General features: G+C 43.3%; 2 protein-coding genes across 3 annotated transcripts; one reads left to right on the top strand and one right to left on the bottom strand.

Moving 5' to 3' along the window:
- Positions 1-2,147: 2,147 nt before the first annotated feature.
- Positions 2,148-13,014, bottom strand: pan2 (poly(A) specific ribonuclease subunit PAN2). Its single transcript, XM_084445499.1, has 26 exons — positions 12,932-13,014; positions 12,326-12,628; positions 11,988-12,157; positions 11,689-11,809; positions 11,460-11,537; positions 11,080-11,350; positions 10,560-10,905; positions 10,330-10,426; positions 10,097-10,216; positions 9,391-9,510; positions 9,150-9,278; positions 8,793-8,992; positions 8,425-8,573; positions 8,143-8,249; positions 7,942-8,040; positions 7,684-7,772; positions 6,667-6,808; positions 5,226-5,363; positions 4,933-4,992; positions 4,717-4,807; positions 4,438-4,595; positions 3,952-4,095; positions 3,660-3,839; positions 3,374-3,467; positions 2,489-2,692; positions 2,148-2,370 (listed from the first exon to the last, which is right to left on the bottom strand). Exons 2-26 carry the CDS (start codon positions 12,611-12,613, stop codon positions 2,336-2,338), a joined length of 3,630 nt encoding a protein of 1,209 aa, XP_084301625.1. The 5' UTR covers positions 12,614-12,628; positions 12,932-13,014; the 3' UTR covers positions 2,148-2,335.
- A 3,935-nt stretch (positions 13,015-16,949) lies between these two features.
- ormdl2 (ORMDL sphingolipid biosynthesis regulator 2) lies at positions 16,950-20,690 on the top strand. Of its 2 annotated transcripts, none has more exons than XM_084445497.1 (4): positions 16,950-16,970; positions 17,965-18,139; positions 19,117-19,268; positions 19,559-20,690. In XM_084445497.1, exons 2-4 carry the CDS (start codon positions 17,966-17,968, stop codon positions 19,692-19,694), a joined length of 462 nt encoding a protein of 153 aa, XP_084301623.1. In that variant the 5' UTR covers positions 16,950-16,970; position 17,965; the 3' UTR covers positions 19,695-20,690. The 2 variants fall into 2 exon arrangements, with proteins under 2 accessions (XP_084301623.1, XP_084301622.1); XM_084445496.1 differs by lacking the exon at positions 16,950-16,970 and adding an exon at positions 17,013-17,324.
- Positions 20,691-21,313: the final 623 nt, after the last annotated feature.

Below are 21,313 nucleotides of genomic sequence, written 5' to 3'. Positions count from 1 at the left end.
TATTGACAAGCCATGCATATGAAGACGTGGTTTTTGGTCCTTAATGACCTGCTATAATGTATTAAATTGCATATTCTCATACATGATTAGATATCATAGGCTACGGCCTATTATATTGGTTCTGCTGAGGTTACAAGTTTAGTTGGTCTCTGCGCTAGGTAGCTGGACGCTTAAGAAAACTCCTAACGTTGATCTAGGCTCATGGCGACTGGTCAGCGGATAGGGGCCAGTTTCATCACCGCAAACAGCAGACCACCCTTTAATTGTCCAATCATCTTTTGTCAATGTGTCATTGTCCAAAGGGTATATGTACTTGTGTTATCCATCATTACATCAGCTGATTGCAACCAACAAAGTGGTGTTTGATGGTTTGTCAATAAAACACTAAGTCTCATAACAGCAACTCTGTTGTTTGTCTGACCCATCCTTAAAGTAATAAATATTCAACATAATCCGGTGTCATGAACAGGATTGGACGGGATAAAGAAACCTGCTACCAAAGTTGAGAGGCAACAGTGAGGTCAAAGGTGACTGCACAGAAAAGCGTGTGCAAAGGTAAGCAAATTTTGCTTTGGAATAATGTTTCTGTGGAGACACCTGGCTTTGCCGTCACCTCAAAGCGTGTAACCATAGTGCCAAAGATGTCACCAGTAAAGAACCTATAAAGTAATACGGAACACAGCCAAGTGAAATGGAGGAGAGGCGGGAGAGTTGCTAAATATACAGTACACAGAAGGACCCGAACTTGAGCCTAATGCAAGACTCTCCAGTTCCTCCATACTGACCATAGTCGGCGTGTCTTGCTCCGGTAGTAGCTCTCCCAAACTTTGCCGTTTAAAGGCAGTAGGCTACTAGCAATTGAATCAACACTCCGCCGTGGACTCCCGTTGGGCCATCACCCATGGCAAGGAGGCCCAGAAGTGTGAGCAGCTGCAAACCTACTCTGCGTCCCGGCTCTGCTCAGTTCACCCCTCGTCCCACGGGATCCCCTCCTCGTTTTACACAGTCCTCTCCTGCCACCCTATTGTGTTTTGTATTGTGTTTTATTGTTTTTACTGGAAAGCACTTTGGCAAACCACTGGTTTTAAATGTGCTATATAAATAAAGTTGACATTGACCCTGAGCCATGAGCAGCCCCCTAATCAGGACAGTCCAGACCTCCGCTTGGTCCTCGTCAGGGGATCCATCATGACCCCCCCCCCCCCCCTCCCCGTTTTTCAGGGCTCTGAGCAGCCACCACCAAAGCGTCGCCAGACTGAGAGACCCAAAAGGAGTGAAACTCACGCGGGTTATGAATGATTGTGAGAAACTCCACCGGTATAGAGATAGTGCTTGAGCGAGTTATGAATGTTTGTGACCGATTCCACCCGTGTGGAGTAAATAGTGACTTCGTGAGTGTGAAAGGCAACCCTAGATGACTCTGGGGGGGGGCGCACGCCTAAGAGTAGGCTATGTTGTGTTTGATTGCACTGCCTTCCACGGCATAGAAGAGTCGTCTAGTTATGGGCCCAGATGAGGTGATATGGAAGACGTTCCGGTGGAGTGTTACTGCATGAAGGCCAGCCTCTCACAGAAGGAGTGAGCAAGCCCTCGTAAAATGACCACAGGAGGTGGTAAACCGATCTCCACTGGCGGGAAGAGGATGGAGGAAAATGTAGACTTCTATGGAAAGCTGTTTTCCAACAGGAGAGGGTATTGTGGAAACAGTGCTGGAGAAACTGACAGCTGTTGACATAAAGGTCGAGCAACCATTGGTGACATCAAGAAAGAAAAGCAAATCGCGGCAAGTTACTGAAAATGTAGTGAACTCTTGTAGTCGTCAACTTAAATAATAGCAAGAAAACAAAGAAAAAAAAGCTTTGAAGAGCTGCACATTGTAGGAATGTGCTCTTATTATGCGGTTATAATTGTGTGTATTATTATGCGGTTATAATTGTGTTGATTATCAAGGGCTTGCTTTGCCAAAACGTGAATGTGTTCAATATTTCTCTGCTGCAATTTTGTACAATATATTCTATGAAACATTACTGGCAGGACTGACATGAACATTATCTGAAACAAATCCTCCATTTAATCACTTTTATTACAGAGATCATAAAACATCATTATAAAAAAGCACAAAAAAATCTCAAAATACAAATGGATATCACGTGAGAGGCTCCTCTGGGAAGCAGATACTGTACAGGCATGCAAGACGATCACATGTGAAAAAGATTCCATAACTGTGATTACTGGCTAACCAGTCCACGTTCAGAAAAAAAAAGCCAAAGAAATGGCTGAATGACCTCCAGGTGAAATTAAACTGGTTGAATGTCTTGATCCCTTGAATCACTGCTCACAGCCCCATCACAGAGGGAAAGACAGTGTTACCTGCGGAGAAACAGAGTTCACTGAGATCACCAATGTGAGTACCTTGCTTACGGAGCTCCACAAACACTTGTATCTACAACCCATTCACATTACATCTAATGTAATGTCATCGTCGTACTTTTTGGGCTACCTTGACCATCTCCTGTGTCGCAGTCAGGGACTTTCCAGTCCAGCTTGCGGCCCTTCTCGTAGAGTCCCTTCAGCACCTTCCGTACGTCATCGTTCCCACCTCCACAACTTAGCTCCAGGTACTTCCTGTAGAGCTGCAGGGCTGTTCGAGCATCCTCAATACTGTCATGAGTCTCACCCTGGATGTTGAGGTCTGGAGGCAAGGACCAGGAAGTGTATCAGGAAACTAGCCAGGACAGCTCAAGAGTAATGATCAACAAGAAATGGTGCCCAAAGAGCATTTCGTGGCTCTGTGCATGCCAAAATTGAATGGGTTCTAAATCCTCCACCAAGTTTCATGAAAAGCAGTCTGGAAGTTTTGGGGTAATCCTAGTCCTAAAAATGACTGGAGTGCTGTCTCTAGCACCCCCACACAGGAAGCTGGCTTCATTCTAATCGATTCGGATCCACTCCAAAATTTAAGAGGTTATAAGTTGGTCCATGCTACACCCCTGAATGGCCAGCCATGTTTGGGCGGCCCATGGACCTGATCCATTTTCGAAGGTGCTCCAAAATGTAATGGGCTCTAAGTTGGACCTTGCTACACCCTTCCACCATGTTTCGTGAAAAGTAGTCCAGTAGTTTTTTTGTGTAATCCTGCTAACAGACAAACACACACACACACACGTACGCCACCGAAAACATTACCTCTCGCCCTGCGCTGTCGCTGGGGCGGAGGTAATAAAGCAGCTTTGGTGCTCCTATTTCACTATGGTCATCATCAACCAACCATCAGGGTGGTTTTACAAGTCATTTAAAAATCGCTGTATTATTTATTTACAACCGGCTTCCAGGACAAAAAGGTAGACAATAGGTGAGAAGTACCAGCTCTTACCCAGGAAGTACCAGGCCAGGAAACGCAGGGAGATCATCCTCTTTCTGGGCATGTGGAACAGGTACACAGTGTCAACCACCTGATCTTTCAGCACCTGAACAAATTACGTAATAAAACAGATCAGTTCTCACTGTGTAAACACTGTACACTTCCTGTAAACCGAGCAGGCTCCCTCCACGTTTACTAACCCTACTGGTCAGGGGGAGGAAAGAAGCAAAAGTCCAACTGTTTCAGTTCTGCCTGTAGGCTTTTATGTCGGTCAGATGAATGTATTAGTCAAACTCACCAGTAAATTGATGACGCGGAAATCCTTCTGTAAGCCATGGCCCACGAAGCGCACTCCCGTGTCAATGAGGAAACGCAGCTTCAGGTACGTCGACTTCAGAGTGGTCAGGTGCTTGGAGGAAATCTTAGCGTCCAGGTCCCCTGGTTTGATGCCTGAATACTGCGTCAGATAGTCCACTACCTGTACAAGCACAACAGTCCGGCATGTGAGACACAGGAGCTACATTAAAGACCATACGTATTGGTGTGTTGCACAACAGAATGTGATGGCAACTGAGAATGAGGCGCATCACCTGCTCCTGGGTGGAGATGTAGTCGTCGATGAAGGGTACCCCTTCGTTGGGACCCTGACCACGCACACATGTGATCCTGGCCACAGACATCTGGCTCGGCTTGATGGTGGACTTGGTGCCATCGCTGCGTAGCTCCGCCTCCTCCTACAGGCCCACACACAAGCGCACACCGTAGGTCAATGGGAGAGGCTTTTCAACAGCAACTCTCCAAGCAGAGTGCCTATTGCATTACTGTTGCTGATCATTGTTGATCACCCCCCCATGGACACAAGGGTTTTACAGTCAGTTTTGCATTCTTTCCCAACACTAAATACTTTACGTTTAGGGGAGCATAAGATGATCATAGATATATAACGCAGGGAAATTTCTTAATGTAGACATTGTCAACCTGGCATATCAATACTGGTAATCCAGTGATCAAGCTACAGTAGATTCACTTACAGTGTATATAACTATATACTATAATGTATATAATACCAGACTGACCTGGTTGAGTGTGACAAACTCGGCATCCAGTCCCACCAGGTCTCCAACCTGGGGCATCTCACTGACCATGAGAGGGATGAAGGTAGCGTGGCTCTTCCTCTGTTTCCGTGCCAACGAAGCCTCCGTCAGCAGCACACTGGCTTCGATGGGGTTCTTAACTGTGGGAGACAAGCGTCAGGCCTAGGTTTGAGATATAGGTTACATTTGGACAAGTTTTTCCTGACCACTAAATCCCACTGAAAGGAACTCCGGGTCTCATTTATATGAGCTGTAACGTACTGCGGAGGTCATATCTGGAATGGTAGTTCCTCTTGGCGTAGTAGAGGATGGCTGGCACTTTCCAGTTCACATCGAACTGAGCTGCTTCAGCCTGAAACACACAACAGGAATGCAAACTCACTTCATCACCATCTCTCGAATTCTATAAAATTGCCACTGCTGTGGTTAAAATCATCTACCAAACCGTTTTCAAGGATGGATGAGGTGAGGTTTCACCTTGTCAATCGGTTCGATCAGGAAATCATTGAATAGGTACCACTGCTGGTGCGTTACCCCCTAAGGGCGAAGAAAAAAGGCCATGAACCAGTATTCAAACATTTTTACACTGTAGAATGAATCTCGATCTTAATCTTTGATCAAATAAAGGAATCTTGATCTTTTGTTTCCATATACAGCTTATACAGTTGACAATGTTTTTTTTGCAGATGTCTTTTGATCTCCTCATTGACTAAGAAATGTACCTCTAGTCTCAACAAACGTCTGGTTTCACTTCAGTCTAATCCACTCACCTCTTTTCTCTGATGGTAGGTCTCTCCTACTTTGATGTGTGCTACTAAGTTGCCGCCAGTGCGAGCGTCCAGGATGTGGGGCACAGTGACCACCAGGTCGTAGAGAGAAGCCCCCTCGGCCTCCTCAGCAGAGCTCAGCTGAAACATGGACAGGCTTCAGCATGTCTACCAAGCAAGTAGGGCTGCACGATTATGACAAAACATAATAATTGCGATTATTTGCTTCAAAATGGTAATTGCGATTAATAATTGCGATTAATATTTAATATATAATATTAATATATATTAACCAAAATGCTCCCAAATCACGGACGTTGATCCCTTTCTTGCTACTAACTCACTGACCTTGTTTTCGCTAATTTTTTCACTACTCTGCGGGTACGCTTGTGACACTACTGCTGTCTGTCTTCTCAGTGAAATTGCTGCGCACAGCGCACTCAGCGGGAACGCATGTGATTGGTCAGAAGCATAGGCGCCTGTCATTCGTCTGTGTCCTAGCACACTCAATTCAAAGCAAAATTATTAATCACATTAATTGCGGCCTTTTGCGATTAGTTAATCGCGGAGGTCATAATCGCGATTTCGATTAATTCACGATTAATTGTGCAGCCCTACAAGCAAGTCCTCCAGCAGGGCTCCCGACTAATTAGTGGCTCTGGTTGCACCAACTTTTTCAGGTAGTGCAGCACATTATTTGGTGGCACCAACATTTTGCCAATAAAGGATACTTTTTGAGAAAATAAGCTACTTGGAAAGTCAAATTAGGTTTTAAAGCAGTGCAGCCATGACAAGTGTCCATGTGTGTCCATGTGTCGAGACCAGCAGAGGGCAGTAGAGATTGCTCATACATGTTTGTCCGTTTGTCGCATGAGATTTAATACCATTGCAGACCAGCAGAGGACAGTATAGATTTCTCATAAACCTGCTTACTTCACCACCTGGGTGTGATTTCTTCATAAACGACAAAATTCTCATGCAGTCAGACCTGGCACAACCATAAAAGCTTACTGGCGGGTAAAACAGGTAGCGAATAAAATAAGCACAGGGCAACATAACAGGATGGTAGACATAATGATAAATGGTAGTTATAGCAGGATGCACAAATCACAACACTGCCATTTGGCCACGTCATGGATTTCACATTTGGAGGGTGACAAAAATAAAGAAAAGTGTGAATCTGACCAGCTACACCTCCTTTGGTAGCATTTGCGGCCATTTCTGTCCAATGTCAAATTTTCATTGGTCCTATGAAGTGTTGCGGAGGTGTAGCTGGTAATATTCAGATTTTCCTTTCTTTCTTTTTTCCTCCTCCAAATGGGAAAACTATGACTTGGTCAAACGGCAGTGTTATAATTTGGTCCCATTGGCAGCCATTTCTCTGTTGAATGCAACGGTGGCACTCTGGAGCCCTGTCCAAGTGCAGTTTTAGATCCTCTCTCACCTCCTCGCCTTCTGGCCAGCTGCTGACCTCCAGTCCCTGGCTTTTGCTGATGGACATCTTCAGAGTAAGGGGGATCCACACATGCCGCAAGTCCTCCGCTCTTGTGTCAAAGGTCAAACCTGCCACATTGCATAACTCCTCCCTGATACAGAAGAGGGTCATAGTGTCCATGTCAATGTTATTGTATTTCTATAGCACCATTCATACAAACCAATGTAGCACAGTGCTTTATATAAAAATAAATGGTTAAAATCATATATCATGTAAACACAATGAGAACAGATTTAAAAGAAACAAGTACTGTACACATGTAAACATTATGCATGTTCCCTTGTGGTATCAAGCCCTCTGCCTCTCACTAGGTGTTTTAATACAAAGATCCCACCATATTGCCATATAGAAGACCCCTCCATTTTCTGGCTTTGTTTGTTTATAATGAACCAAAGAAAGACGGCATAATGTGTGATTTTATACAGCATGCCAGCAATCTGGAATCGAGAGGCGTGACCCTTAGACGCACATTCGCTAGTTGTTAAACAAGTCCATGCACCTGTATGGTCAAAAGTGCTATAATGAATGTTGAAATACAGACATATCTAGCGCAACTAAACACATCAAGTTCCACTCTCTGCGGATGTAGAAAGTACATGGTTTCCCGAGTAAACATGTCTGAGACTATAATGAGAAAGGCAGCCCCTATGTGGTGGGTTCTGGTACTACCTACCTATCGATAGGTACTACCTACCTACCACCCACCCACCCACCCACCCACCCACCCACCCACTCACTCACTCACTCACTCACTCACTCACTCACTCACTCACCCACCCACCCACTCACTGGCCAAACTAAAGACCCCCCCGCTTCGGCTGTCGCCGTGCAACAATAAAATTAAATAATTAAAAATAAGTTTCCAACAAGCCTCCGCATCAACAGTTTCACCTATTGAATATATGATATGGTGTTGAAGGGGTTTAAATGAGGCTGCTGTGTAGGTGATATAAAGGTCGTCCTTACTCTAAGCACCACTCAGTTGGAATGGGAGGTGGTTCTTTGGGCTTAGGAGGCTCATTGGCCTCTTTTTCCATGGCCTTGTTGAAAGCATACTGTGGAAAGAACATCGGGAATAGGCTGATTAGCACTTCTACTCCACAGTGCTGTATATGACCAATATTGACAATAAAACAATAACAAAGGAAAATATGACATTTAAGATACACGTTAACATTTGCTGTTATGTGAGTGAACACACAAAGTATGGCCTCTCGGACTCACCTCTGCCTGAGCCCTCCAGAACTCCGCCTCCTTCACGCTGTTCACCTCACAGTTAATGACCAGTACATCTGGGAGACAGCGGATGTTCCGGGTCTGCACCTAGTGTACATGAAGACACAGAGAGACAAAACTCCTAGCAGAACGGATTCACTCTGAAGTCAGATTTATTTGAACCGACGGTAGGGTTGAGGGGTTACTGACTGTGGGCTGGTACTTCTCACAGTTCTCGCACCACGCCTGAGTGCTCTGCTCCAGACATATGCTCTTCTTCAGGATCTCACCAAAGTCATACTCCTTGATGGTCTTATCTGACAAGAATACACATTGGAAATCAATAGACAATGTGACCAACAAATACATTACTGAAAGTTTGCTCTTTTCAGGTCACTAGCCAGATCCAATTAATGTCACTGTATCAATACACTCTATCAACAGTAAGTGGCTAAATTCTGCGGTAGCACTCGCCATTAGTGAAGAACTCACCGAGCGAACTGTGCTCTGGGTAGTGCATGGTGAAGAGCAGAGTTAGGGAGGAACGCACCGTCTCCTTGCCGCAGCGACACAGGCTGCTGTTCTCAACCTCACACCCAAACAGGCGCCCAATCACAGACTCGCCTGAGGAGCCCAGAGCACTGCAGCACAAACAGAACCAGAACAACTCAGTTATCAGGCCAGAGACTCACAATCAAAATAACAATCAGACAGCCATCACATTTGTTGCATGTTATGTGTTTGGATATATGGGCTTACTTCATATTCAACAATTCAATTATTGCTGGAAAGACTTGGCACTAAAAATGAACTGTGTATCTTCATGTTAAGTGTTTGGTTTCAAACTGCTGGGCTCTGACCTGCTGCTGGCCCCTCTGTAGGCCTGTGGGCCCTCCTGCTCCTGGGTCTCCTGGTGCAGCTGGGTGAGGATGAAACGGTTCCAGCTCTGGATCAGACGGCCCAGTCTGGCCTTCCCCGTCTGCTCGTCCGAGTCGGCCATGATCAGGCCCAGGGCAGATGCCTCCGGGATGGTGCGGAAGGCTCGGAGGAAGTTACTGGCCTGGGAGAGAGGGCGGAGGTGGCAACGTAGTAAGCTGGTTAAAAAAAACTGTTTTGTTATTGTCATACTGTATAATGCATTTTATGTATACCTGTCTGGATTCACATTCTCCATCTATCTATACCATGGAGTTGAATGCTTAGTTGTGATTGGCTACCTGACAGGGGTCACCTCGGGACAGGTCCAGCATGTGGAAGAGGAAGCCAAGCTCACAGGCCAGACAGAACTCCTTCTGGCACAGGTGATTCTGGACCAGGCAGCGAATCGGCTCCAGGAAATACAACACCTGACAGAGAGGTGACAGATATGAAAACCCTCTTGCTTCTATAACAACCAACATAATGTATGGAAACAAATCGTGAACAACCATCTAAATGAGCTCAATTTTCAACTCTCACCTGGATCATGCAGTTGCAGTAGGCATTGGGGATGTGAGGCTCCAAGCCAGCAAACAGGGTTCTGTTGTAATGTTTGAAGTCAAAGTCTTCCAGCCCAAGTTTGGAGTATTTGATGGTGACCTGATGGATACAGATATTAACATATATTCAGGCAATAACTTCTCATTACTATTCACTCTACCAAACGTCACTGCATTAAGTAAGTTCAGGTTAAGAATTATGTAATCGGAGTACCCAGAAGTTCTCTCTTCTCATTGTGCCGAAAACTTCTTGAAAAAATCTCGATATTCGTGGACACCAATGAAAAGACTATTGTATTTTATGCACGCAAGAATGACTGGCCCATGCAGATAGCGGGCAGTGCTTGGTGGCTGATTTGGCCTCTAATTGGTCACTGACCACAGCTTTGGTCTTTTCTAATGACTCCTGCATTCGTGTGAGCTGTCAACATATTTGGCACATAAAGTGAGATTTAGGGTACTTGGACTTTCTTAACTCACTTTGTTGGCTAGCTACAGTTTTCTTCTTTAATGGGGTGGGTCAGTTCTTCATTTAGTCCCAACTATACGCTCCCGATGACAATGCAGCTGGGTTTGAAAGGTAGGCCCTGGCTCCGCCCCTATGCCCATGTTTAGTAGTGTTTTATTCCAGACTAATTATGTGTAATAAGCTAAGACACCCCTTCCTGTAATAAGCTAAGACAAACCTTCCTGAACTTCTTGGGCACCATGTAGAGGTGAGGTTCTTCATCACGACCTATAGGAGACTCAGGAACCTGGTTGTAATTATCATAGTCCAGTTCCACCTCTTTAATCTTGTAGGGAACCTGAAATAGAGGGAACCCGGCATTGGGTAAAGAACACAAGAGAATGGACAACCTTTCCTGCGTGAAATTGCCAAGACTTAATTTTTTTTTTTAGCTGTAGATAATTGACATGCCTGGTTCCGGGGACGGGTGCGAGGATTAGCAGCATAACCAATAAACCCCACGGTTTTTATTGTACGCAGAATCTCTGGGTCCACAGGGGGTGCTCGCCTAAAGGACAATTGGAGAGAATATATTTGTATGTATGTGTGTACAAATCAATTTTGCCGCAAGACAATATTCCACATAATAATCCAGAGAATATTGATTTCTGAGGCAGTCAGTCTGGAAGACATTGAGGTACCTTGGGCTGGGACTGGCCAATGCGGCAGGCCAGTCAGACAGCAGTGGCTCTGTGCTGGTCAGGGGTGTGGGGATGAGAGACAAGGGCAGCAGGTCATGGCTCCAGTCAAGCTGAGGCAAGGAGTCCACCAGGCAGGGCAGGGCAAACTCTGTCTCCCTGGAGTAGCTGTTGAAGGACACCTCTGGGGCATCGGACCACAGATGCACACCTCCCCCAGAGTCCCCGAAGGCTAAGGCCTGCTTGCTGGACGACACGTCAAAGCTCATGACTAGCTGGCCCACGGTGTTCACGTGAAAGACGTCGGCCAGGTTGGCAAGCCCTGTCGGCTCACAGAACTGACACTGACCTGGTGAGTGAAGAGAAGGTCACTCATTCCAGGTATCAATCATATAGCAGGTGATCCAATACAGTTTTCCAGAATTTTCTCATTAACAATCCCCACCTACGCTTTAAATTGGATGATAAAGAGCAAATCATAGGAATCAAAATAATGAAACACCAAATATTCCCTGTCTGTTACCTGTCTGTGAGATGATGGCCAGGCGCGATGTGTATGTGGGAATGAAACGCAGGAAGAGGGGATCCACGTGCACCTGAAGCGGAGTCACGGCACGCATCATACGGAGGTCGTACACCATCAGGAAACGGTCACACGCCAGTCCGTTCATCCCTCGGCTGGAGAAGCCGCACGCGGCCAGCAGGTTACCGTGGACGTCAAAGTCCGACAGGCTGCCGGAGAAGGCGTCAAACTCATGTTCCAACTGGAAGGAGCGCACGTCACGAAGGGTCACCTGATTTTTGAGAGGATACAAGATGAAATACATGGTTTGAGATGTTTAGCAACCTATTCCGTAGAGCAGTAATGTCACAGTGGACGGCAATCTTGATGGTAATCTTTACCTTTCCAGATGTGTGCCCACAGAAAAAGAAACGATTGGACTGGCGCATAATAGCCAGCCCTGGTTCCTCAACCGTGAACTAGAAGGAACATTTTATTGTCAGTTATTGTTCGTTATTCATGACATTTCATCTATGAAGGCCAGCGAGATAATTAAAATACACTGGGTAATAGCACATGGAAATATGGTGTGGTGCTGTCGTGAACTAGAGTACATTGACAATATCTCACCCTCTGAGTCTCCTGCACAGTATTCAAGTCCATTTCAAGCACATAGTTTTGTAGTCCACCCATGATTAATGTGTTGTTGTCGGTCATCAGCAAATCATGCATATCGGCTCCCTCCTCCATTCTGAAAACACAAAAACAGTATTCCAGGATAAATTGTTACTCTTCGGATTCATTTAAAACTTTTTTAATAGCCATCATTATGGTTCAATTGTAAACTGAATGAATAATAACTGTGTTGACATCAAAACAGCATGACAACTCCCCATCATCTGTTAGCATTAATCATATGTGCTACTCACGGGTAGTCAAACTGTACTAGGCCACCCCGGGTTAAGCATTTGAGGTTCCCCTTGGAGAGAAACAGCACACCTGTCTCCATGCTCTGAATGCGGCGTATGTCATCAGTTGAGTGCACCTGGATAGAGGAATAGCGTCCCATTGTGGGACCAAAGAAGGAACTTACGTGTCCCTATGGAGAAGAAGTGTGAGAAGTTTGGCTATAATCACAAGTCAGAGGGTCAGTCTGCATGGCATTGAAGAAATGTTGCGGTACTACTAGCACACACACACGAAGAGGAGCTGCAGCTGTTCCAAACTGCATCGCGCATGACATTCCATCCTTGTGTCATTCTCTTACCCTGTGATTTCCCATCCAGAGCATTTCCTCTTGCAGGTCGAAATGAGTAGCAGTGACAGGGATGCCAACCTCTGCAGCCACACTGTGCAGCTCAGAGAACATTCCTTCTAGCAAATGGACAGACTCGGGCCCTGTCACAGGCAGGCCGTCTGGATCGAGCTCAACACCTTGCAGCAAACTGGGATTTAGCCGCGGATCCATGGATGGCTCCATCCCCGGCTCCAGGCTGCCATGCAGAGCAGGCGTGTATTCGCCCATTCCTGGGTCAAGACCCTCAAAGTTCATCATGACAGGACACCCAACCTGAGAACAATGGGAAGAGGTTCAACGATTTTCGCGAACATTAGCTCTACACAAATCATTAGCTCACGCTGGTGTGGATAATTGCTTAATTGTTTAAAACAGTTGTCAATGTATGCTGTAGATAATGAGCAGAAGTCCATTAACAGTAGGCTAGTGTAGATAGTTAGCTAGCGTCACCAGCTAGCAAGCGCTAGCTAGCTACAGTAGCTTCCATACCTTGCTTAGCTAGCTAGCTAGCAAACCATCGCTCCAAATAGCTGTATTCGAAACGGGAAAAATATTAAATGCAGAATTTACACGTACCTATTATCCGTTAATTCTGTAAATAGTTATGCAGTAGTTGATTTCACTGGATTCATGTTCATGTTTATGATCCCTCCAATCATAACAATAACAATGATCTTCTTCCGGGTAAAATGGGGTACATTCAAAAGGTCAACATTTTCTGATACGTTGCAGAAATGATTCCACTGATAAACTACCTATTGGTAAAAGGTAATTTGGCCAGGTATAATCACTGAGCCACACTGTGCTTTTTAGAAGACCTTTTTAAACTGTAATGTTAAGTCAATACACTTTTTGTTTTTATAATTTTAAATAATCAAATAATGTCATAGCATTATATTGCCCATTTAAAACAGGCCTATCTGTTTTTAAATTCAAGTTGGGTAGTCTTATAAAATTGCTGGCCTATCTGATGATTACCATGTGTGAATGGAAAATGCGTAGCCTGTAGTCTTGCTATAGACTATAGTTAAGTCTGCCATTATAAAATATCTTCTTCTTTATCTTTCCTGCTCATTCAAATTGAAACAAAAACATGTTTTTTGACAGAGAACAATAGATGTTTGTTTATAAAGCATAATTTGATATGGTCACTTGCGTACTTTTCACTGTAAAATGTCACTATAGTGACATTATCTCTGAAGGAGGGACAAGACGCACATGGAAAGTTTACATATCGTAATCTAACTTTCACCATGCGGAAGATACGTTCTCAATAACTCATACTGACAGTTATATGCCTCACTTCCCAACCTACATGTGCGAAACTAACTGGGCCAACTCTCTAAGGAGGAAACCGGGCTGCCTGCAGTGGTATTAATTAGGGAAGCTGTCAGAGATATAGTAATTGAACAACAGCAGTCATTCATTAAACATGCTATGTCATCAATGGAAATTCTTTAGGGATCACTATTGGGATTTATTCGGCAAGCACAGAACTACAGAAATTGTGGGCTACTCTGATAGCAATAGGAAGCAATGAAAAACAGAATGAACTGCTGCTGAAATTTTCAATCTATTATCATATTATGTGCATCGAGTTGTGACATTAGTTTGCAGTAATTTAACAGTTATAGACTGTTGAAATATTACAGTAGGCCTACTGGCAAATGGTCCCAGCAAAATACTGGACATTCACAGTTTTTAGTATAGGTATTTTCTATAGCAGTTTGTCTTCCCATTACTGCATTATGCCTATAGCCTACTGTTTTCTCAATTTGGAAACATAACAACATAACAATAATATGTTATTGAATGTAGGCTCACAGTTGACATATACATAACATTTTTTTCTTTTTTTGCCTTTTTATTAAAATAAATCAAGGAGCTGGAATTTTAGCCTATAGTGCTAAAGCTGGTTATTTTGTCTAGATGATTATTTTCAAATGTAGATGGAAAGAGAATATCTGCTGAAAAAAATCATATTTTTCCCGTTTCTCATGAAGTGTAATCCTAGCATATGCTAAATTAGATAATTATTTGATTGTTGGTCAATGTAATTAATTATTCATTATCGTATGGCCATCTATTTGCGAAAGCGAAACCAGCCGTGTATGTTGGATGAACTCACCTGAAGGATGCCCCGGTATTTGGGAAAGTCCTCCCTTGACTTCACCTGACGCGCCAAATGGTTTGTAACGCGTGACTCACTATGTTGCATAGCCTATAAAGCCAAGCCTATATGTCCAGTATTAAACAGGGACTCCCTTGCGACACTGATACCAGAGGACACTCGCAATCAAGAAGATAGACAATCATGTACATGCGGCTCACAACTTTTGTTGCTCTTTTTGCACTTTTTACTAGTGCATTCAGTGCTCCAACAGTGAATACCAGGCGTAATGTGTCTGCTGTGAAGTGGGATAATGTAAAACAAAATGCTACCAGACTTAATGAAATAGCAAAAAATCTAACAAAAAATCTAACGGTAAGTTTGTCATCAACGGTGGTATTGGCAAAGTGTAATGCTGAGTTGGCTGGTTGTTGATTCTTGTTGGACAAATTGAATAGCCTTTGACATTTTATCAATGTTCTGCAGCTGTACATGGACAATGTCACATTTGAGATGGTGGAGGCCAAGGACAAATGTGATCCTGAAAGTCTCAGGTCCAATTCAGAGGTAAGCTGTGCAAAATGTATTTATGATCCAAACTGTTCTGATGACTCAGCATGGTATACAGTTGTATATTCATATAGATGTGCAAATAGCTTATATCTGGACAAGTAGCTCTAATCAATTATTTTCTTGGTTCTCCACAGCCTTGTCTCGAGAAGATAGGTGCTGCCCTGAAGAATTACTCCCTTATCTTTAGAATGATTGGCCATTGCAATGAGACCTTTTCAAAGGCTGCAAATAATGTGAGCAGTGCATTGGGAGATCTCATGTATCAGTTGGGGGTAAGTACATCGCTAAAGAGAAGTGTATGAAATTATCATGATCATTTGACAGATTTTGTATAGCTGTTTAGAGGATTGTCTTCATTGTCATATTTTGATAGGCTATTACATAACCATTTTCATCAACATCAAAATTGTACTGCAATGCATCTGTGACCAATAAATAACACAATTATCTGAATCAAGGGACTCAGTGTCAAAACAATCAGACTGAGAACATGCTCCTCATTGGGACTTTATCATTATAGGTGCCCCAGCCAGAGTTTGACCTGACATGCCTCCAAGACTGGCTCCAGAGTGAGCTGTACGATTTCAGCATTAGCAGGCTGTTCTCCTTCTCCATCCTCGCGGCTCGGGTCTTTGCCCCTGGTAATCCAGCCCAGCACACTGAAGGCACTGGAACTGAAGGGTGTCACTAGAACTGCATGCATGCGATCCAAACCAAAACAAGTAGACTGGTAGTCTGTTTCAGTATTAACATGTTATAGTCGATGAACATCTACATACTATGTATGATCATATTGGTCCCTAAAAATGTTAATCATCACTGAAGGATAATGATATCACTTATTTATTACAACAACCTTTGTAGCTAAGCCTATATGTCTGATACTAATATATGGAATTAATTTTGAACTAATATATTTATTGATGTATTTATTGAAATTGTATTTATGTGGTTGTTTTTGGTTGTGATATTTATATAAACAAAATGTATTTATTTCTGTTCATGGTTCTTGAAAAAAATTAAAGATATTAAGCATCAGACAGTCTTTGGTTGATGGTACAGTACATTTTCTTGCTGTGCATTATACTGTATCTGCTAAAGGGTATGCCATTAAATATGAGTAATGAAGATAATTTCACATCTGATGATATAATAATAATTAATATTATTATAAGTAATACTACTAATTATAATAAGAAGGAGAAGAAGAAGAAGAAGAAGAAGAAGATAAGTATTAATAATAGTACAAGTTACCATTGAGAAAGCTCCAAGTTACCATTGAGAAAGCTCTATTCATTGTAACTGGATTTCCCAAGCCCCTCAGCCCAGCCCAAACACAAGAAGGGAAGCTGTGCTTTCCTAAAACATTCCTGTTATGGAGGTAGATATAGCTTCCTGGATGTTTGTCTGTTTGTTACATACCAATGTATGCTTATCATACAGAAGTGAATACCTGATTATGATTCCCTAAAATAAGTATTATGTAATGTTAACAGTAATTCAAACTGCCAAATTATGTCATAATGTCATCATTACCCACATCCCCTCCAAAAAAGGAACTTGGTATAGATGAGCTAATGAGGAAGTTTGGAGTGGGCGTATAATATGACAATTAACCTCCTCATTAGAATAATTAGGCTAATTGAGTTAAGTCAACTTAGCTAATGACGCATGTAGGCTTACCATGGAAAGCTTTGCGCCCATATGTATATTACCAGTGAAATTGCACTATCATTATGAATCGAAGTAATTATATATGTTTATCTCGATTTTAAATTGTGTAGTTTATGAATGGCACTTGTGTATCATGCAGCGCAGTGCAAGTCCCTTTTGAAGATTTCGCCTACTGTTTTCACCAGTGTCGTTTCTTAGCCAATCCAAAACAAGGAGGGGCGGGGTTAGAAGTATAGGGATTTCCTGGTTTCACAGAAGGTAAGTATTTACTTAGCTACCATAGCGATGAAAGTTTTTGTTTCTTGATTAGTGATTATTGTAGTAGCCTACCGCGTGCGTATTCGTAACGTTTGTATTCGTTTTCACATTACAGCTGATCGAGCCAAACGACAGCGACTAGAATCAACTAACGTTAGCTTGTTGAGCTAGTTTTCTAGCTACTTCGTTAGCGAGCTATAGCTACGACGTTAGCTTGCTTGGTCTTTTGAGTGTGTGGGCGATGTTTGGGATGCTGCAATGGGAATCATAGGAAGTAGTTACATACAATCACATGAAACTACCAACGAAATTCCAGACCTTTGGGCAAAGGTTCCTCTGTCTCTTTGAATCACTGTAAGTTAACCATATTTGGCCTGCTTCAAACAAAAAGGACTAAACTCAAAATCCACGAAGCCAGCGGTGAATAACCACAACAAGCACGTTACTGAATTGTCACTGTGAAAAGCTAATTGTAAAATGTGAAAAGCATTTAATGTGGCTAGGTGGTAAGTGACATGACCCAGCTAGTATATACAGAACTATGGTTTTTTGCACTTCCTGTCAAAATACAATATTTGACAAATGACCTCACCTCCTACTGTTGTGAGTGATGTAAGCACTAAGTCTACATTAGAGGTATAAAAAGTGTCAAACAAGTAATCAGATAGGCCTATTCCTATTTGTTCCTTGCAAAGAGAAGTTGCATCAGCTGCTATAGGCCTATTTCCTTACAGTACAACAACCAGCTATCTGGCTGTGAAGTTTCCCATTACAAATCTAACTCAGCAAAGTGTTCTTAGACGTGGGCCATATAGCTATTACAGTTTGGCTGTATACGTACTTATCCAGTGTTTTTATGTTGTCAGGTGTGTGTGTGTGTGTGTGTGGTTGTGTGTGTGTTTGCATGCTTGCATGCCTGTGTCTGCATGCAGATTTTGGGGAACATAAAGCATTCATCACAGTTTTTAAGATATACGTTTCCTTTTGTCTTCAGGATGAATGTGGGCGTGGCTCACAGCGAGGTTAACCCCAACACGCGGGTTATGAACAGCCGAGGTATCTGGCTGGCCTACCTCTTGCTGACCACCGTGCTTCATATCGTCCTCCTCAGCATCCCGTTCTTCACTGTGCCCCTCGTATGGACCCTCACTAATGTTATCCATAATTTGGTAAGCCCAATTTGGTGTTGTTTGTTTAATAACTATGCATACACTCCCTTCACCCTGACCAGGTCAAACCAGAGGTCAGTATTTCAAGCAGGGACCTGTGGTGAATTTTAACTCTCTACGTACAGTAACACGGTGGCACAGTACTTAGCAAGAAGGTCCTGGGTTCGACTCCCGCTTGGGACGATGGTAAATAGACCTATATTTTTTATCCAAAGCGCTTTACAATGAAGGTCTCTCATTCACCCATTCACACATACATTCATACACCAGTGGTGGCAGCTGCCATGCAAGATGCTAGCCTGCTCATTGGGAGCAATTTGGGGTTTGGGGTTCGGTGACTTGCCCAAGGACACCTCAACATGTTGTCAGGTGGAGCCCGGTTTCGAACCGCCGACCCTACATCTATCATTGGACAACCCGCTCTACCTCCTGAGCTACAGCGCACACGATGTCAGCACTGGGGATGTTCTCCCCCAGGGTTGTCAGGTGGGGTATCTCCCGGGCCTTTCTGTGTGGAATTTGCATGTGCTCCCTGTGTTCGCAAAGGATTCCCCCATAAAGAACAAAAACAATGCAGAAGAACAGATGCTCTTCAGTCCTGTCCCTGACTTGGACTGAGCACTTGGACTAGGTCCCCGGGCACCACTGATGGGGCTGCCCACTGTTCCTGGCTGCCCCTGGAGGAGGACAGTCTGGATGGTTGAAATGCAGAGGACAAATTCCACCAACGGCCTCTGAAAAACGCATGTTTGTGTGCTGTGTGTTCCATGTCGCCACTCACTCACACCTGTGTTGGTGTGTATGTTTGTTTGTTTTTACTTGAATGACCTGTGTATTATTAATGTTTGATATGGGGTCAGGTGCTCTGTGATCAAGGCAGTGTTCATCATGCCATATTTTGTGGTTGACCCAGCTTGTCACTTTAGCTGCTAGTTGGCAGCTGTGTCCTAATGCCGTGAGTGATCTGCCCTCCACAGGTGATGTACTTGTTCCTGCACACAGTGAAAGGCACTCCCTTTGAGACACCAGACCAGGGAAAAGCTCGTCTGCTCACACACTGGGAGCAGATGGACTATGGCATCCAGTTCACATCTTCACGCAAATTCCTCACCATCTCACCCATAGTGCTGTAAGTTTGTTCACAGCTCACAATGTGAACTATACATGATATACATATGATCTTTAGCATTGCAGTGATAGAAACAGTGATAGATTGCCTTGCTCTTGCATTCAGTTTTTATTTTATTTTATTGAACCCAACATTATGCTCACTGATAACCCAACATTATGCTCAATGATATCTATACATTACATGATACAGTATATCACATATATTGATTTGAGAACCACATTCAGTAAATGTCAATTCTTTAAGGCTTCAAATTCAAGGCTAAACTAAATTGTTTTCCCTTTCTCTAGGTATATTCTTGCCAGTTTCTACACAAAGTACGACCCCACACATTTCCTGATCAACACGGGCTCTCTGCTCAGTGTCCTCCTCCCTAAGCTACCCCAGTTCCATGGAGTACGGATATTTGGGATTAACAAGTACTGACACCACTGAATGTTCTGGATCATTAGTTCTGTTTCTGTGAACTACTCATCTCAGGTCCAAGGAGAGTTTCTGTATGAACTGTATGAAGGAAGTTTGAGAGATATTTAGCTACACAGTTCATGCCTGGGCCCTAAAACAAATGAACCAAAATGCACTGCTTACTGATATATGTTTATGATTATGATATACAGAGTGCCTCTTTATTTAGTTTCATTTTATGTTTCTTTGTTTGACATTCCATGTGTATATGTGTATCTGTCATCACCATCTGTCTGGCTAAATTACACGTTCAAGGTTTTCTGAAAAGGGCAAAATGTGAATTGCATCTCCTTGAAACACAAGACCATCATTTATGTGCCTTGAAATTATATTATGGTAGGGGATAGTGGCAGCCCAGCATGTGAAGTTACATTCCTTCTTTGTGACTCCTTAAGAAAGACCATAAAACAAGACCAGAAACCATCTTAATGAAGATCCTTATTAGTGATGCACTCAGTGAATGTTTTTCAATAAACAACATTTTTAGCTCTTTATCCTCACCCCTATCAATTCACTCACTCACCATACTCATACTCTACTTCTCTGTATGTATCTATGCATGTGATCATTGCTGCTTGAAGAAATATTACTATAATGTAGCAAGGAGTACAGATATCAGTCTTTGTCCTGATATCTTGGTTTTCACTGAACTTCCAAGTCTAAGAAAGTGTATTCCATGCAACATTCTGAAAAATCACTGAACTGTAAATCTTTAAAACAGGAGGGGAATGTCTTGAATTTCACAAGAGGAACCAATTTAGGAGTGGCTAGGAGTGATAACAACAGCACCATTTTTCAGAGGAGCACAGCAAGGGACCATGAACATTCTCAGATTGCTAGTGAGGGCCTGGCTGTGCGCTGTGGGGAACTCCAAGCACTTTACATGAGGCCTCTGTGGGGGGGGTATCCCAGTGTTTGTGATGTGCTGATATACATGAGGTCTCTGTGGGGGGGTATCCCAGTGTTTGTGATGTGCTGATATATATGAGGGATTCCCCCCTTCCGCCTGTGCTGTGGTCATGTTTGCATTGCAGTAATGAAGTGTCTTCCTACTGAGGCGTGTTTGCATTCTTTCAGGGAAGTAGGACAGAGGAAATGAAGCCTACGCTATCAAATTTACTATGTACCTGGGAAGCACATTCAAATGACCTCATACCTCATTGCTCACAGCTGGCAAACTGCTAAATGCTGTGTAATCAATATGGGATCGACTTCACCGTGCGTGGAAGGCAAGTTATATTTGTATCATTGATTTAAAGAGAGAAAAGAAAATACAGAAGTTTCAATCTCATTGAAGGCTAGCAAGGCCAACTAATTAGATTCATTGTTTTTTACAGTGGGGTTAGGGGCATTAGTAAACAGGATTGTTGTCCCCAGCTATCATACACCGAAACTAGACATCACAGATAATGTGATGGATATCATAGTATATTTTCGAACATTCTCACATCTGATTAGGAAATTAGGTCATCCACTCTGGTTCCCCACGTCTGCATGTCTACGTGGATTGGACCCAGTCATTGTGAATATGATGAACATAAGCAAGAGCATCCACTGTATGGCTGGATGGATACTGCTGA

This window comes from Borostomias antarcticus (genome assembly GCF_949987555.1).
Source record: "Borostomias antarcticus genome assembly, chromosome: 11".
NCBI classification, from domain to species: domain Eukaryota; kingdom Metazoa; phylum Chordata; class Actinopteri; order Stomiiformes; family Stomiidae; genus Borostomias; species Borostomias antarcticus.
The sequence above is the reverse complement of the archived record's forward strand: the minus strand, read 5'-3'. Positions and strand labels throughout refer to the sequence as shown.

Excerpts from the sequence above, each read along its gene's own strand:
- ormdl2 (XM_084445496.1), top strand. The coding sequence starts at position 17,263 with ATGAAACTACCAACGAAATTCCAGACCTTTGGGCAAAGGTTCCTCTGT. Across the intron at positions 17,325-17,964 it reads CTCTGTCTCTTTGAATCACT|GATGAATGTGGGCGTGGCTC; the intron begins GTAAGTTAACCA and ends TTTTGTCTTCAG. Across the intron at positions 19,269-19,558 it reads ACCATCTCACCCATAGTGCT|GTATATTCTTGCCAGTTTCT; the intron begins GTAAGTTTGTTC and ends CCCTTTCTCTAG.
- pan2 (XM_084445499.1), bottom strand. The coding sequence starts at position 12,613 with ATGATGAACTTTGAGGGTCTTGACCCAGGAATGGGCGAATACACGCCT. Across the intron at positions 3,468-3,659 it reads TCCGCGTCATCAATTTACTG|GTGCTGAAAGATCAGGTGGT; the intron begins GTGAGTTTGACT and ends TAATTTGTTCAG. Across the intron at positions 2,693-3,373 it reads CCTGGCCTGGTACTTCCTGG|ACCTCAACATCCAGGGTGAG; the intron begins GTAAGAGCTGGT and ends CCTTGCCTCCAG.